The sequence below is a fragment of the Camelus dromedarius genome, chromosome 6 (assembly GCF_036321535.1).
Source record: "Camelus dromedarius isolate mCamDro1 chromosome 6, mCamDro1.pat, whole genome shotgun sequence".
Taxonomy (NCBI): domain Eukaryota; kingdom Metazoa; phylum Chordata; class Mammalia; order Artiodactyla; family Camelidae; genus Camelus; species Camelus dromedarius.
This window is the reverse complement of record NC_087441.1, coordinates 48,104,683-48,122,633: the sequence shown is the minus strand read 5'-3', so window position 1 is coordinate 48,122,633 and position 17,951 is coordinate 48,104,683. Positions and strand designations below refer to the sequence as shown.

Below are 17,951 nucleotides of genomic sequence, written 5' to 3'. Positions count from 1 at the left end.
TCTATTCTGTCTTTAATTGTATTAATAATATTTTCCAAATTGTTTATTTAATTAACAAGCAATTTGGAAAATAAGCCCTGGAGTCAGATGTGGCAAAAGACTAGCAAGAAAAAGGAAACTAAAACGAAGAGGTGAAATTATGCTTTTCAGAAAATAAAATGTCATTCTAATACAAGTAAAAATGAACTGACAAACATATTTTCAAGAACAATATTAGTAAACATCTTAGTAAGTTACTAAATATTACAATTATTTAAAAGTTGAACATAATAATCCAAGATCTTTTTCCCAAGGCAAATATTGGGGGGGGGGATCCCTAAATAAAGACAGAGTGCCTTGAATAGTCTTAGTCGTAACTGAGTAATACAATTTAAGCTACTTAAGAAAAAATATTTACCCATTTCTAGCCGCCAAATGAAGGGGTGTACAGCCTGAAATATCTTGATAGTTAGGATTTGCTCCTTTCTTTAACAGCAGAACCAAGCATTCCACCGATCCACAACTAAAACAATATTAAAAACACTTCAGAGACATTCAACAGTGAGCCATAGTTGACCTAGCTTAATTGAAAAACAGAAAGTTATGTTAAACACATTATTTTGGGGATCCATATTAACCTACAATTTAATTCCTGTCACAAACAGTAAATACCTTCTACTTTAAAGATGGTACGTTCTACACCAAAAGCTATGAAGTATTTGAGAAGTTCACATTAAGCAAAATAAAGTATTAGCACATAAAAGAAACCATATAGTACTCTCAACTTCTGGCCTTCCAGAAGCCAAATTTATATTGAAAAATCAACTTTATTTAGATAGAGTTACCTGAAAGATGGCCAGATATAAATGAATTGGTTACAAACTGTAAGATTATGAATAAAAATAAAAATTCTCACACCTAAGTAAAAAACATAAAGCCAACAACTTCACATGTAGTTAGCATATAAAAACCTCAAAGTAAAATTCTGGTATATGTGTCCTCTTAAGTAGGTCCAAGAAAGAGAATTCCTGTGCCTAACCCCCTCTAATCTGATCTAAAATAAGCTAAAACAGCAGATACAAAACTGAGTCCAGTCCCAAGATTAACAATTTATCTAGAGAAAGAATGCAAGCACAGTATACCACGCCCTCAGCAAAACAAAGAACCACTCAGCTGTCTTCTCATCTCTCTCCATAGCTACTGTGGAACACACTATTCAAAGCTTACTGATTATTACTCTAGACCAGAGTTCAATCCAAAATATCTGTAGTCTTACTTTGCTGCAATGTGAAGCAAGCTTCTTTTCACACGTCCAAATGCGTAATTGACATCAAACTTTGAATTTGATAGTAGTTCAGAAACAGACCTATGCCAAAAGAAAATTTAACAATGTCAAAAAAAAAGTTTTTAAAAACATAATAAACTTAAGTTAACAGCTCTTTAGTTATTCTTACCAATTATTCAAAAGGTTCTGTCCCACATCAGCCAAAAAACAAGGCACTACTCTAAGCAGAGCACGGCAGCCAGTGCAGCATCATCCAAAACCCACTGCCCTCACCTATAAACTGGTGCTGAAGGGCTCCTTGTCTGCCGCTCTGACTATGTCCCCTGCCCTGAGGACACCTAAGTTGGCTTCAGCTCACTCTAGATTCTTGAGAAACAAAGAAAGTAGGGCTGGCTGCTCCCCTTGCAGAAAGTTGAGCCTATCTATATTAATTTTGGCCAAATAAGAAAAATCAGACAAACACGTTTTAATTATATCAAACAGGAAGTTCAAAGCAAAAAAAACATTAATATTTTAAAGCTGTTTCAAAATACAGTCTCTCTACTTTCTCCCCATAATACCAAACTACCCAATGGCTAACCACAGTACAGCTGTCTATTACAAGTGTAAACACCTCATCACCCTGCCAGATAACCGTACCTCATTCGTGCCCTGTAAAAAAAAATTGTCAACACTACATCAATAAAAAGAACACCGAAGTAGTAGAATAAGTTGTCTATAAGCCTTAGTCTTTTGCTATAAAGACCAGTAGTGACCTCTAACAGAAACCATCAGTGCTTTTTTTCACTGTCAGTGACCAAGCAAACACTTGTCTTAGTATCTGACTATTCATTTAGAAAATCTCTTACCATAGAATTTTACAGTTGACATGAACTTAGAAAATCTTTTCATTATTTCACAGACAGAAAATGGTAGCAGAGGTAAAATAACTTGCTCCAGGGCATATTTGTGTGTGTGTTTGTACACAACATTTAGGTAAACTGATATTCTCAAAAAGTATAAATTTGTGGAACAGGTACTCACCTGTGTTGATCCGCCATAACCATTGGCATTAATGTATAAACAGCAGTTTCATTATCTAAATATTAAAAAAAAACAAACAGAAAAAGAATTAATCTCCCCCTTTTCCCAAAAGGTATACTATACTTAAGGCCACTTTAGTTTTCTTAACTCAAAATAAAAAGCTAGGAGAAGAGGTAGGAGAAGGTTAAGGATAGTGTAAAACACAAGAGGCATTGCAAAATTTGCAATAATGCAGAATTTCTTATCCTCTCTAATGCTCGTTCCCGCTACATCATCGCAAAAGTGCTTTGATTTGAGGGGAAAATTAGAGACCTGTTATTTTCTGTAGCTTTAACAATTGAAATTTTCTTTCCAAAAGAGTGTTTATCGACTTTATGTTTCATCGTACTTACGTGCACTTTGCAGGAATTTTAAGTATATATGAATATCAAAGATACGTATGTTAAAATAATTTTAAACCACTAAATATACATAGTACTTGCTTCTCATCAATATAACAAAAGAAATTATTTCAGAAGCTTTTATGGCATACTTTTACTGATTAGTTAATTCACATTTCCATTTATTTTCTTCTATGGAATAAATCCAAAGAAAGTCAACATCTATGGTCTCATGTTACACCTATGCAAATTTCAGCTAGTGTATGAATTTACTTTTATACATTAGTAATGGTCATTTCTCAATTCAATGCATTTCAGAGGTTTATATTTTTTAATAAGTTATTTACAGAGTAGTAAGCCTTAGCCCTTAAGAAGTTAACAGCAACGCTAAAATTAATAAGAAAAGTTTGAGACAAAGGATATTTGCATAGTATCAAAGTATCTCCCCCAAATATTAGTTACAAAGGAAAAAGTGAATTTACAGTAGAGAACCAGCAGATATCACCTCAAATCAACTGATAAAGGGTAACATCACCAGAAGTAGTACATAATGATACCATGTAGGCCATGAGACGATCCACTGAGATCACTTCTGTAGTATCTTGCCAAAAACCTGTAACTTTAATCTAGTCATGAGAAAACATCAAACCCAAATTAAGGGGAATTCCACAAAATACGTCATTAGTCCTCATAAAAAGTCTCAAGATCATTAAAGACAATGAAAAGCTGAAGAGTTATCACAGTTCAGGGGAGGCTAACGAAATATGAAAACTAATGCAACATGATAATCTGGATTGGATCCTAAAATAGAAAAAAGACATTAGTGGGAAAACCCATGAAATTCTAATAGAAGTCTGTAATGTAATCAATATTATTACACCAATATTAATTTCTTAGTTTTGATAACTGTACTTCCGTTGCATAAGATGTGAACGTCAGGGGAAGCTTGGTGAAGGGAACGCTACTATTTATACAACTCCTCTGTGAGTTTAAAACTGTAAGACGGAATTTGTGAGAGGAGAAAACTGAATATGGACCAGGTATTTGATAAGAATAAAAAATTACTGTTAATCACGTTGGTTCTAATGACAGTATTGTGATTATGTTAAAAAAAATTATACATTTAAAAATACATACTACTGTATTTAGAAGAGAGAAAAGTTATTACCCTTTCTTCACAATTTTGTTCATTGTTTTACTATTTTTGAGTAAATGCATGAAGAATAACTTAGTCCTAGTCAACATTCACAAGTTCAGTATGCAGATGCAATAACTCTTTTCACTATAAAAAATAAATAACCAAAGAACCCTATTAACAACAGGCAGCATGTTTTAAACCATTACCGGCACTTTTCTAAATCCTTTACAAGCACATGCATCACCTCGTTTATCCTCACAACCACCTTATAAAGCAGGTACTGTTATTATTCTCACTTTACAAATGAGAAAGGTGAAGCACAAAGTAACAAGCTGTGTGATGGTGAAGTGGCTAAACTGGAATTCAAAGCTAGCCGATTCCAGAGGCCCCAGAGGAAACAATCTTACAGTGCACCCAGTTTGCATTGTATCTAGTAGCCAGAAGGTCTACTATATTTATTCTTAATATATACAATACAGTCTAATTTGTCTTATTCTCTCCTATTTCATCTTTTCAAAATGCTGATTGCAACTACTAAATTATTCTCATTAACTACCAGCGAGTCACCACCAGTAGGTGAAAAACACCGCACTAAGCCTTCCTCAGCATGGCAACATTCTTTATCTCTCATGTAATACGCGCCCCAATAAAAATCTGAACTTCTAAACAATGAGTTTCAATCAGGCCACTCCATAATAAAGTCATCAACAGGAAATACCCTTACTTGTGAATTTAAACTTATAAATCAAGACAGCACATAATTTTAAGTGAGCATCATGAGGTTCATTCACATGGTTTTTACTTACAGGATATTTAGATAAAATTTAGATGTCAATCTTATTTTTTAAGTCACATCTAACCTTATGAAAAATACAGCTCACATACACTAAAAGGTATGAAGACATAACTATAACCACAAGTATGGTGCTAGAAGGAGACTATCCAGGAAATACTATACTAAGAACTGAATAAAATTAGTTGTTGGGTGCTGCCTTCTCCACACTCATGAAGAAACCATGAGGACTAAGTATATAATAAAAGTTTTGAGAGTGATAAGAAAAGTTTAATCTCTCACTTTATCAGATATGTTGGTCATTTTTATTAATAAAGTTCCAGAACTCAACAACTAAAAGGAAAACCTTAAAGAATAGGAAGCATAGATTCATTATACCATATACAATTTCTCCTCAAGTCATAAAATGGGAGCAATTAAAAAAAATTATCCTAATCATCACTCAAATACATATTCAAATGGCTCAAGCTTTATTATTTTATTAAACAAACTACATTCACTGTAAATGCTGTAGTTTAAGATTATTTTTCCACATAAGTGGACAATATAAACCAACTTTTTAAGTCCACTGAGAATTTATATCCTTAAAGTAATTGTTTTCCCTTCAATTCCCCTCCCACAAGAATATTCCTATGTCAGCCCCGCCTAGGATGACTGAACAACCTGTATGCCACTACTTTGTGGGAATACTCAGGTTTTCACCATCCAGGGAAACATAACTGTGTCCTCCTAGTGTCCAATTCAGTAAATCAAATACCTTCAGTTTAATCCTATGAAACAAAGTTAATTTTCGAGTGAAAGCTGACTAAAACCTTTCCAACCTTAATAATTTGTTCCAAATGCTTATTAATCACTGAGTTCTAATAGGGCAAGATAAATATCTGACCATTTCCTAAATTTACAGAGATCTCAGAACTGCTCAGCCCTTAAAATGCAAGTAAGCAATCTGGATTTTTACAAATAGAATATAACGTGCACGCGCGCGCGCACACACACACACACACACACACACACTCGAGTCAATCTCTGAGAATTCAAAAGATTCATCAGAACGTAGAAACAAAGATAAATTAAAAGAGTAAGATGAATAAAGTCATTACAATCAAAGAAAACCAAGTATCAGCAACATGGGGAAAAGTTTCTAGTTTCCAGGGACTCTCAGACTGTCGGTGAACTTTCCAAAGAGTAAGCTGAGAGGCTGATACTGAGAGCCTTAAGAATGTCGATATAATGAGATCTATATTCTTCTATGTAATAATCCTAAGGAAATATTTACCGAAGCAGACTAAGACTTAAACATGTGCAAAGCTGTTCCTCATAAAATCTATTATAAAAACAAAAATTTGATTCGTTTGTTACATGTTATCCTATGAAATTCTACAAAGTTATTTAACATATTTAAAGACATTAAAATGTGTTCTTTTCTAAAAGCAAAATAAAAGACTATAGACAGCATGATCTTAATTTGCTAGAGAAAGAAAGAATGGAAGGAAATAAAATACTAACATTGTTTACTACTGGGCATTAAATAATAGATTATTTTATTTTTCTTTCTTTTCAAAATCTCCTACAATGAAAATATTACTTTTAAAACCAGGAAACATTATCAAAGTCTTCTAAACCATATTTATGTAAAAATATTTGGATTTAAAATAAGCAATACAAATTGCCATGTCAATGAAACTACACATGCATTCTTCTTCCCCAAACCAGTAATTTGACTGTGGAAAACGAGAGAGACCAGCACTTAAGAAACAGACTCAGGAGGTAGGGTATAGCTCAGTGGTAGAGTGCATGCCTAGCATGCACAAGGTCCTGGGTTCAATCCCCAGTACTGCCATTAAGAAATAAACAAACCTGATTACTTCCTCCACTAAAAGAAAAAAGAAAAAAAAAAAGGAAATGAACTCAAAAGTGCAAGGTGGAAAGAAAACAAAAAGTTGAAGCTGAAAGTCTAGTTACTAAAATCAGGATTATTTTCAGTCTACGACTTTATATTAGCAAAGTACCAAGTACAAATATTATTTTGGAGCAAGTCACCACAAATCATCCTATTCTGAATCATAAGTAGAGACTGGGGAAATTTTTCAAGAAAATTATCTCCAAAGTCCCCAACCCCACATTTCTTTGATGATTCCCTCCCAAGGTCTCCCTTAACCTACAAATCACCTCTAGCAGCAATTCAAAGAAAGTTTTGAAAAAACTGAAATGAATTAATAGAATGCATTAAAAAAAAAAAAAAAAAAAAAAAAAAAAGAAGAAGAAGTCACCAGCAGCCATACCACTACCACTTCTCTCACTTGGGCACACAGAACCAAAAGCCTCTTAGAGGCAGCACTGCCATCTCCCCGGGCCACTAAACCATCCGAATTCATGAGGCTGCGAACAAAACGGCTTTCTTTCTCACCTCTTTTATTTCTAGTGTTTTACCTGTCCTTAAGGAATCCTGGCACACTGAACTAAAATTCCTAAACTACAGGCATCATGCCTTCCTCCTCTTTGTAGAAGCGCCCCAGGCCCCACCCGTCTGATGAATAACTGAAGAAGGCGGACATGCATTATTAAAGAAAAGTGTTACAGATGTAAACATAGTAATTTAAGTGCACGTTTGACATTTGACACCTTTTTGTTTATTGTCAAAATACAACACTGCTCTACATTTTGAAAAAAGAAAAGACTGCTTAATTCCCCTCAGCAGCCTAAATTAAACAATACTATCTGGGGGTATCGCTCCATCCCCACAAGCAGCGACCATATAAAAAGGCCCACAACTGTAATGTTTTGTGAATCCGGGTCTCCGCCATCCAGATGATATTTCTGTCCCTTCGTCAAGACCTCTAATCGATAGTCAGGACAGACTTCGGTCTGTCCGGCTTCTTCCAGCAGCAGAATCCGCCCGGCCCGGGCCGCTCCCAAACTCCCACCTGCCGCATCCGGAACAGCGGGCGAGGGGTAGCCGGGGGTCCCAGCCCGGTCCCTCCCAGCCAAGGAAAGTAAATGTGGGCGTTAGCTCAGCTTTCTGTTAGTTTTCCCACCGGACCTCGCCGCGCCCCGAGCTCCGCCCCTCCCCGGGGCCCCCGCGCCCCCAGCCCCGCGGCCCCGCTCACCGTCCGGCAGCTCCACGGTGCGCGCGCGGCGCAGCGAGCGCGTCAGGCGGTTGAGCTGCTCCATCGCTCTCTCCATCCTCGGCGCACCCTCCGCGATCCCCCTGCCGCGCCCGCGGCCTCCGCGCCCAGCGCCCTACATCCCGCCCCGGGCCCGTCCCGCGGGTGGAGGCGCCGGCTCTCCCCGGCCAAGCCCGGGGCTGCGGGGGCCGCTCGGGAACGCGTTCTCCGTCTGGGGCCCCGGGGCTGTCGGACCCAACAAACACGAAGGAAGAACCCTCCACCAAAGCAGTCGCTCGCGCCCTTCCTGCCGCCGCCCCCGCCTCCGCTTCCCTCCCGGACTCGCACAGCCTTCTGGGAATGGTAGTTCCGAGCCGGCCGAGCCGCGCGCCCGGGGCGGAGCCACGCTGGGTGCGCCCGTGGCTCCGCGCCTCCACGGCGGGAAGCCGTGCCCAGACTGGGCGTACCGGCAAGTTTTTGGAGCGACCTCCCGGGTGTCCCCACGCCCCCTCCTCCCGCCCCGCAGAGCTGTACAAAAGCAGCTCCCTTCAATTCTGTCACTCCCCTATATAGCCAATTGGGGATTTGCACAATTGTTCTTAAATCGGTCATCATCAACCATCCACTTTTGGTACATTTGTTTTCCAAACACATAAACTGCTAAAATATTATCTTTTCATATGTTAAATTTAAAGAATGATAAAGTCAAACAAATGCAAACGTAGAATACACTTTTTCCTTCATTGCAAGTAACTTAACCATAGCTTAATTATTTGCCTCCCCTACTGAGCGATTCGTGAGGGTAAAGACGCCACTCCATCTTGTGCCTTGTATTCCCGTACTTAGGGGAAGATACGATGACGACATCCTGGAACAAAATTTTAGTTTATTTGGTACAATGCTGAAGTGTCAAGGTTATGACAGATCCAAGTGGGCAATCCAAAGACTAATTTTGTGAATTGCAAAAGCTTGATAATACTAACAAAGTGTGGAAGAAATGAATTACAGGGAAATTAGTGGGGGGAAAATCAGACACAAAAGTTGAGCACAAATCAGAATAAAAACAGAAATCTGAAGCAGCTGAAACATGAAAGAATTAATCCAATCCAAGTAAATATGAGCCTACAGAACATAACTGACAATGAAAAGGGAGGAATTTTCTCTTCTTGGATATAGCCAGTGCCAAATTAAGCTAGAGTAATACAGAACCAATGAGCTTGGCGTTTCTCAACTCCTCCTTCCTCAAAGAGGTGAAGCTGTTCCTGCAATGAGCGGGCACATGTATATTAATGATGTATATAGGCTGGCCTAGAGGAAGAAAGAGAATCTCATCTTCCCTTCCAGGATATGCAGGGGCAGATGGTGGCTGGCATGAGTGTTCCCTACCAATGCCATGCTAAATCAATTCCAAGCTGCAGCTATTGGTCATTTGTGCTGGCGATGCAACAGGCTCAGGGCAGACCTCCTAACTAGTTGGTTCAGATAAGACTTAAGCCAGTCTGGCAACAAGGTGGAGATGTCAAAGTGTCAAAGGAATGCCAAATGCTATGGGCCAGGCCATGTCCAATCCTTTGCAACCTGGCTTCAACTGGAAATGCTCCAGTCTTTCTTGGTCTCCCTGTACCATGCAGAAAGTCAAGATCCCCACTGCCGTACAGAAGTTAGCACTTCAGCCCCTGCTATCACTGCAATTCCTTAAGCTGTTGCTCCATATAAATCACTTCCCATGTTCCATGGGCACCAAGCCTGGAGTTTATGTACAGAGCAGGAGCCACCAATAACCTCCATGGTGGGCATCACTCCCCATGCTGGTCACTGTTCACCACAGGAGTAGAAGATGCTGGAAGAATGTTACAGAATGCTACTGTAAACTGTCAGTTCTAAATTCTGCACATGATGCAGTCTCTCAAATAGTTCTGCTCCAAGGTATATGAAGCTGTGAATGATAAGCTTATTATCTCCTGTACAATAGAACTTTCTGCAATGACAGAAATGTTCTATCTGTGTTCTTCAGAATAGTAGCCACTAACTAAATGGGGCTACTGGGTGCTTGAAATGTGGCTAGTGCAACTAGATTTTAAATATGTATTTAAATGTGATTACTCTAATTAATTTAAATCAAATAGCCACATGTGCGTAGTGGCTACCATATTGGACAGGGCAGTTTATCATACCAAGAAGGAAGCAGTTCATAAGGACAACAAAAGAGGCAAATAGGTCCTCACAGGTTATAGGTGAAGAATTGAAGATTCTCTCTTGCCCTGTGGAAGCCAACACCTAGAATATCAGTGAAATATTTAAAATGATATTTTGTATCATAAATTCCAATTATCAAAAGCATAGAAATTTTCACTTATAAGAATCCAGATTTCTCTGTGGCCCAGTTTTAACTCTCCCTTTTCTATTTCTGGATTTTTTTCCTCCCTGAAAATTGGTTTTATTGGAGATACCCAACCTGTAAGTTCCTCCATTTAAAAGAAGAAAACAATTAATACAATAAAAGGCAGGAAAAGAGCAAGGGGAAAAAAAGACCAAAGAACAACCACTGTAAAAACAAAACACAAAAATAAGATGGTAGAAATAAGTCCAAATATATCCATGGCCATATACACAGAAAATAAAAACAGAAGAAACTGTGGTTAGAAGACAGAGGTCTTAGATTATATGAAAAAGTAAAACAAAAGAATTTGCTATTTTCAAGAGACCACCATTTCTGCAAGGAAATAGGGAAAAACATGTATCTAAAATACATTAACCAGAAAATCTGGTATTGTTATGTATTGGTCAGGGTTCTTCAGAGAAAGAGAACCAATAGAATATGTGTGTGTGTATATATACACAGAAAGAGATTTATTATAAAGAATTGGCTCATGTGATTATGGTAGCTGTCCAGTTCAAAATTTGCAGTGTGGGCTGGCAAGCTGGACACCCAGAACAGTGTATGGAGCAGATAAAGTACTGAAGAATTTCCTCTTGTCAGTCTTTTTGTTCTCGTTTGGCCTTCAAGTGATTGGATGAAGCCCACTCATACTATGGAAGAATATCTGCTTTACTCAAAGTTCACTGATTTAAATGTGAAGGAGAACTGAATAGGTTGCCCCCCAAATGTGCCACTTTGACATGCAAATTGTTTTTAGCTGAAAGCAATCAAGACCTAGCAGATACAAGAAGAACTTTTACCTGTCCCTTAATTACCTGAAAGAATTTAGACAGGGGACCTGGCCCAGAAAAAAAGCTATTTCCAGAGATAACATTTTATCTGAATGACCTATCTGCATGGCAGGGCAAACATCTAATTACCAAACAGCTGTACTTCCGAGGATCATGTGAATTACCCTGCTCCCCTTTGAAGCCCCGGGCCTCTATCCCATTCCTTAGCTCAAGTCTAAATTGCTCAACTTTCCCTTGGGTTGCATATTTTTGGGGGGCTCCTGTAAGTACAAAGTTAAATTTGTCTTTCTCCTGTTAATCTGTCTTCTATCAATTTCATTATTAAACCAGCCAAAGAACCTAGAAGGAAAGAAAGGAAAATTCTTCTTCCCCTGTAAATGTTAATCTCATCCAAAAACACCCTCCAAGTAGACACATAAAATGAACCATCACAAACTGTTAATATCAACAAAATAAACTCTAAAGCCAAAACATTACTAGAGTCAAAGAGAGTCACTAAAAAGTTTATAATAATCTACACGTAACGACATAGACTAAAAATAAATCTATACATGACAGAATCAGAAGAATAAGTCCACAACCAACTGTGGTAGATTTGTAACACTTTCTCTCTCCAACTGATAGAGCTAGCAGAAAAAGGTAAGGAGATAGAAGAGTCAAAAAAATTCATCTGTAAGCTTCATTCAACTACAAAAGGCAGGTTTGGAACATTCACTCCACCTAACAAAGAGGAAATACACATTCCTTTAAAGCACATATGTTACATTTACAAAAACACAAAGGGCAGTAGTGCTAGTCTTCAGAAGAGTCAATCAGGAGGCAACAGAGAAGCCAGGTTGAGGCAGGGTGAGAACCTAATGGAATGGAGTGGACAGAACAGCTATCAAAGGAAAACAAAGCAAGCAGGAGACACTGGAGCCAATAAAAGGAGCTCTGGATCTTCTTTTTTTTGGCAGGGAGAAGGGTTGCAGTGAGGGAATGACCCGTATCACTTTATTGCCTGCCTGTGCTGTTTGACAAGTTCATTCAGAGTAGGTTTAGTTAGGGCATGAGACTCCCAAGGATATGACACCACATTTCAGGATGAAGATGTGTGGAGAAGGGATCCAGCCTCATGGCCCTTTCTCAAGTAGGAAAAAGTATATAGGAGATGGAAGAAAAAAATAGGATCACTTGTTTCAGGAAAGCATATAAATATAAGAAATATTAGGGAAAAAATTCAAAAAGGTTTAGTGCTTCACTTAACCTTGCTAACGGAATGTCTATCACTTTAATGTTATTACTAGAATCACATTATTCATGAATAGAACTCTAGAGCTGCCAGGAGAGGTAGCCACAGGTCTCACTAAACCATACTGTCTTGTTCAGAACCTCACCAACAGAAGTTTTAAATTAAAGTGCAGGATCCTACACCTCCCCTGTTGGATTTTACCTTCAAATATCAAGGCCATTATTATAACCTGTAAAATTTTGGGGGGATCCTGCCTCTACTAATTAGGTATATAGTATCTTTCTGCAATGTGTGTCATATGCAGATGTGACAAACTCTCCCTCCACAGGGTTTAAGTCACAAATATACTGAAACAAGAGAGGGCCAAAGGAAAAAAAATCATTAAAATTGACACATAAAGCTTTTCCCAGATTATCTTTGATCCATTAACAGGCTCTTTTGAGGAGAATGTTTCACAGTCTGTTAATACATCTGATTGTCTACCTATTAATAGTCATTTTAAAATGATTGTGTGCCATTTGATCCATCCATTTCACCTCTGGGAATATAGCCCAAAGAAATAATCTGTTAAAGGCAAAGATCTATAATAAATACATTCATTTATTCATTCAAAAGTATGTATTAAATGCCTTCCATGATCCGAGCACTATATTAAGAGTACCAGCATCCTAACTATGAGAGGACAGACATAGTTCTTAAATAACATTTTTCAGAGAAGTATACTCATAAACATATAAATATAAATAGAGACAAGCACTCTGAAAGAAAGGAAAAGCATTCCATGGAAGACTGAGAATATCTAGAAGGGCTTTCCCAAGAAACAAACACTTAAGCAAAGAATCAAAAGATGAATAGAAGATATCTATGCACAGGTGAGGAATGGTCTAGATGGTGAGAATGGAATCTGCAAACACCCTATGGTGAATGGAATGTTCAAGGAACCTAAAGAAAGTTGTCTTTTGGTTACGTTGCTTGAAAGCCAAGGAGTAAAGGGAGTCCACTCTGTGAGAGGAGACAGGAGAGGAAGCAGTCCATGCGGCCTTTGAGGCCATGATAGGGCCTTTAGCGTAAGAGCAGTGAAAGGCATTAAAGAATTTTAAGCTGGTGGGAGTATTGTGATCAGATCTGTCTCTGGAAGGAAAAAAGTCACTCCACCTAAAGTATGAAAAATGGATTGGATTGATGGTAGAATAGATAAGGAGAGACTAGTTAGTGGGCAACTAGTTACTTCAGGTGAGAGGTGATTGTCTTTTGGACAAGCATGGTGACTCTGTAAGTAGAATCAACTGGATGGATTAGAGAAGTATTTGGGTGATAAAATCAGTAACAGATAATGACAGTGATGTGGGAGGTGATAAATAGAAAAGTGGCTCAGGCAATTGTATGTATGATGGTACTGTTGCCTGAAACAGAAGACACTGGAATAGAACTAGGTTTGGAGGAAGAGATCATGTCGTGGAGCGTTTGAAGTGCCTCTGAGGTAGTGAAGTGGTGATATCAGATGGATAAGTGGGCATATATGGCTATTCAGGGCTAGAGATATGTATTTGGAGGTATCACAGTACAGATGGTGTTTGAAACTTAAGTTCGGAGTATAAAGTGGAAGAGGAGAATTAAATTGTCCAAGATTGATCCCTGCAGGTTGACCTCCCAGACAGGAGGCTAGCTTCCTGAGATGCTTAGTGGGAAATGGATCAATCTGAGTGGCAGAGGTAGTCTGTCTCGGTAGAATCTTGATGTGTTGGATCAGATGTGAAAGAGAGAAGAGTGATATAAAGGGAGCTTGAGTGGAATGTGGGATTGAAGGAAGGGTTTTTTTGGATTTTGTTTTGTTTTTTCAAGTAACCAGATAATTGAGGGTTTTTTAAATGCTCTGGTTGAAATTAACTGAATATCCCAGAGAAAGGAATGTTTCAGTCCGTTCAGGCTGCTATAACAAAAATACCACAGACTGGGTGATTTCAACAACAGACATTTGTTTCTCCCAGTTCTGGAGACTGGAAGTCTGGTATCAGGGTGCCAGTATGAGGGTGCCAGCATGGCCAGGTTCTGGTAAGGGCTCTCTTCCAAGTTGCAGACTGTTGTCTTCTCATTGTATCCTCACATGGTAGGAACAGAGGTAGAGAGCACTCCTGAGTCTCTCTTTTTTTTTAAATTTTCATTTATTAATTTTTATTATTTTTGGGGGGAGGTAATTAGGTTTATTTATTTATGTTTAGAGGAAGTACTGGGGATTGAACCTAGGACCTCGTTCATGCTAAGCATGAGCTCTACCACTTGAGCTATACCCTTTCCCCTTAGGGTCTCTAAAGACACTAATCCTACTGATTAGGGCTCCATCCTTATGACTCTATTACCTCCCAAAGACCCCACCTCCTAATACCATCACATTGGGGGATTAGGATTTCAACATATGAATTTTGGAGGGACACAAACATTTCGTCCGTGATAAGGAATAACTGATGATATAAGATCTAAAGTGCAGGAAGCTTTATAAATATATAAATGAAAACTTCTTAAATGCCCAACAGTAAGAAAAGTATTCAATAAATTGTGGTATGTTTACATGATGTAGTATTTTGCAGCTATTAAAAATGATGCATTTGAGAAAAGGATAGCATTGAGTCCAGGGTAAGGCCAGAGGGGAGCTGTGGGGATGGAAAACTAAGTGACAAGGGTCAGACATGGGCGGGAGACTTATCACTGTATACTCCTTTAGATCTTTTTAATTTTGACTTCTATGAGGTCATTCCTTATCCAAAACTGTGAAAATAAACAATAAATAATTTTAAACAATTAGAAACCATGATATATATGAAAAGTATTAATGGAGTGAGTACTGTGGTTGCCTCCAAAAAACATTCAGTCTCCCTGTTTTTGATGACAATCCCTATTTATTTATTTTTGGTGGAGGATTTTTTTTAAATTCTATGAAGGAAATTTTCTACATAAAAGTAAGAAAAATAGCAAAAGGAATGCCAATATACTCATCACCTAATCAATCTTGTTTTGTCAATATTCCCTTTTATTCCCCAACCCTCACACTGGATTACTTTAAATGTCAGACACCATAGCATTTTAGCATTTTATCTGTAAATATTTCTTACATATCTCTAAAACGTAAGTGTAATAGAAAAGAACAAATATGACTCCATATTAGATCTGTTCCCTTGGCTTTAACCCTGTGCTCTGTTTCCTAGGCTTAGTCTTGCTAGTTCTGTACCTTTTGTATAAGAATGTTGCCTATAGCCTGAAATACACAGAATAGCCTGTTCTCAAGACTGTAAACTTAAGGCTATTCATATAAAGATAACAAGTTGCAGAACATAAAATAAGGTTTGTTTTGTTGGAGGTTTACAGGGACACCATGATCTGACCCAGGTGGACAGCTACAAGAACAAAGGATCCCAAGAAAAAAGAATTCCTACACCAAGAAGTCTGCAACAACCAAGCATATGCCCTCCACTTTTAGTATAAAAGCAGCCTGAATTCTGACTTGGGGAAGATGGTTCCCCAGGACATTAATTTGCCATCTTCTCGGTCTACCAGCTTTCCAAATAAGGTCTCTATCCCTTGCCCCAACCCCTCCTCCCTCCTCTACTGATTTATTGGCCTGTCATGCGGCAAACAGAACGGGTTTGGACTCGGTAACATAAGGATGCCAAAAATAATTACAATTCCATTATTATACATAAAATAGTTGCAAAAGTATATTGGTATCTGATAGACCAGACCAACTCCATTTTGGTGACCCGCCGCCATTTCAGGACAAGCCGAGTCAACCTCAAGCCACAAATTCTGCCTTCTGCCTGAAAATCCTTCCCAGACCTGAGTGAGAACTATTGGTGGGAGGGTTCATCCAACACACCCCTCTCTCTTTCAGACATGCCCTTCTCACTTTCAGCATCCCTCATTTGCATAAGAACCCACCAATCCAATCAGCTCCTTCTCCAGCTCTAACTGGAGATCCACTCTCCAGGTTTCTTGCAATAAACCTGACTCTGCTGTTGAGCTGTCTCTGATCCTTTCTCACCAATTCTAAAAGTATTGTTAAATATCCAGAGAATTTTCAAATTTTCTCAATTGTCTTGGACATTTTTAACAATTGGTTTATTTGAATCAGAATCCAAAAATGATCACATGTCACATATTGTTGATATGTCTCTAAAGTCTCTTTTATTAGGTAGGATTCCCTTCCTCTTTTTCTTTTTTCTTAACACTTACTTATGACTTTTAATTTCATTCTGGCTTCCATACTTCTGCACAGCTCAGTGTGCTGACTCTACCCCTGACCATAGGGGCATGTGGCTCAGGTGTAATCTCATCCCAGGCCCCTATTGATAGTTAATAGTTCAGAAATCAGACCAATGAAAAATGAGATGTTGTTAAGAACTTTCAGGAAAGAAGCTTCCCACTCTTCTAAGGAAGCTTCCAGAACTCAAGTGCATTTTCTCTTTCTCTCTCGTATTTATAGCAAAATATTTATTGTTTTCCTCCTAAGATCAGGAATAAGACAAGAATGTTTGTTTTCATCATTTCCCTTCAACATTGTACTAAAGGTCCTTATCAGTGAAAATAGTACTAGAGTAAGTTGATATTCATTTGGAGAAAAAAAAGAACCTCAATCACTACATCACATCACATGCAAATTAATTTGGTAAGGATCATAAATGTGAACATAAGTGCTAAAACTATACAGCTTCTGAAAGAAAATATAGGAGACTATTTTTGTGACCTGGGAGAAGGCAAAGACTTCTTATCTATGATATGATACAAGAAAAAAAAAAGCATAAAAGCAAAAATTTGATGTCAGTATTCAAAATTAAAAACTGACATTTATCAAAAGATGCCATTATGACAATGAATAAGGAAATTCTCCATGGGAAAAATATTCACAAAGCACATATTTCATAAAGAATTTGCATATGAGCAACTCCTACTAATCAAAAGACAAACAACCCAGGAAATTGAAGATGTTTCTGTTACAGTCCTCTCAGGAACCATGACATGGCCCCTGGATTAGAGAGACGTTCTAATATCTCTTATGACACACAGAGTTAATACGTATCTATTTCATCAAAGCAAGATGCTCTTCTCTGAAACCGTGATGAAATAATACAGAGATAGGGTGGAAGATGTTCTCCTTTCCAGATATATATGGGAAAGAATTAGTCCTGGAAAAATCTAACTGCAGTAAAATTTTTTTCCTCTTTTCTTGTGTCACGAGAAAACACACTACAAATATTGAAGACAAATTCATTAAAAATCCATATCTAACTCCATGAATTCAAAGCACCTATAGAAACCATGGGAAGGAAATACATCCTCATGGATATGAATTGCAAGCCACAAGAACTTTCTTAGTAGTTGATTACTGCAAGCCTACATAAAATTTAGGATCAAAAATATATTAGCTTTTGGGAGAGATGTAAAGTATGAGATCTCCATCAATCATATAAACTGTGATTGTATAAAGTAGGAGCATTTGGCTATGACTAAAATGACTTTGATATATCAAGTTTTCATATACCTGCTGCAAAAACATCATGGTTTATGCTAATATTAAAAGCAGTGCTATGTCTTCTAAAGTGAGGCATTAGGCTACATAAAGAGATAACATCCAAAATGAGACTCATACTTAGAATTTTAAAATTTTAAACCATTAAAGCATTTGTAGACATCTCTGACTTTCATAAGTGAAATGAAATCAGTAATTTCATGAAATTAACTATGAAAGAACTTTCTAAATTTTGCAGTAAGTTTACTAATCTTAGTGATCACTGGAAAGAGCTCAAAAGACCATGTTTCCTACCAAAAAATAATAGTGTCAAGAAAACCAGTATCACT

The 17,951-nt window shown here is 37.9% G+C and overlaps 1 protein-coding gene across 2 annotated transcripts in view; it reads right to left on the bottom strand.

Annotated features, from left to right (window-relative positions):
* Positions 1-8,029, bottom strand: part of HACE1 (HECT domain and ankyrin repeat containing E3 ubiquitin protein ligase 1) — an 89,967-nt gene extending 81,938 nt beyond the window's left edge. For both annotated transcript variants that reach the window (XM_031456089.2, XM_031456090.2), the window contains exons 1-4: positions 7,706-8,029; positions 2,288-2,342; positions 1,256-1,345; positions 398-502 (exon numbers count right to left, since the gene is read on the bottom strand). In XM_031456089.2, the coding sequence (XP_031311949.1) occupies positions 398-502; positions 1,256-1,345; positions 2,288-2,342; positions 7,706-7,781 (326 nt within the window). In that variant the 5' untranslated portion in view covers positions 7,782-8,029. The remainder of the gene's footprint in view (positions 1-397; positions 503-1,255; positions 1,346-2,287; positions 2,343-7,705) is intronic.
* Positions 8,030-17,951: the final 9,922 nt, after the last annotated feature.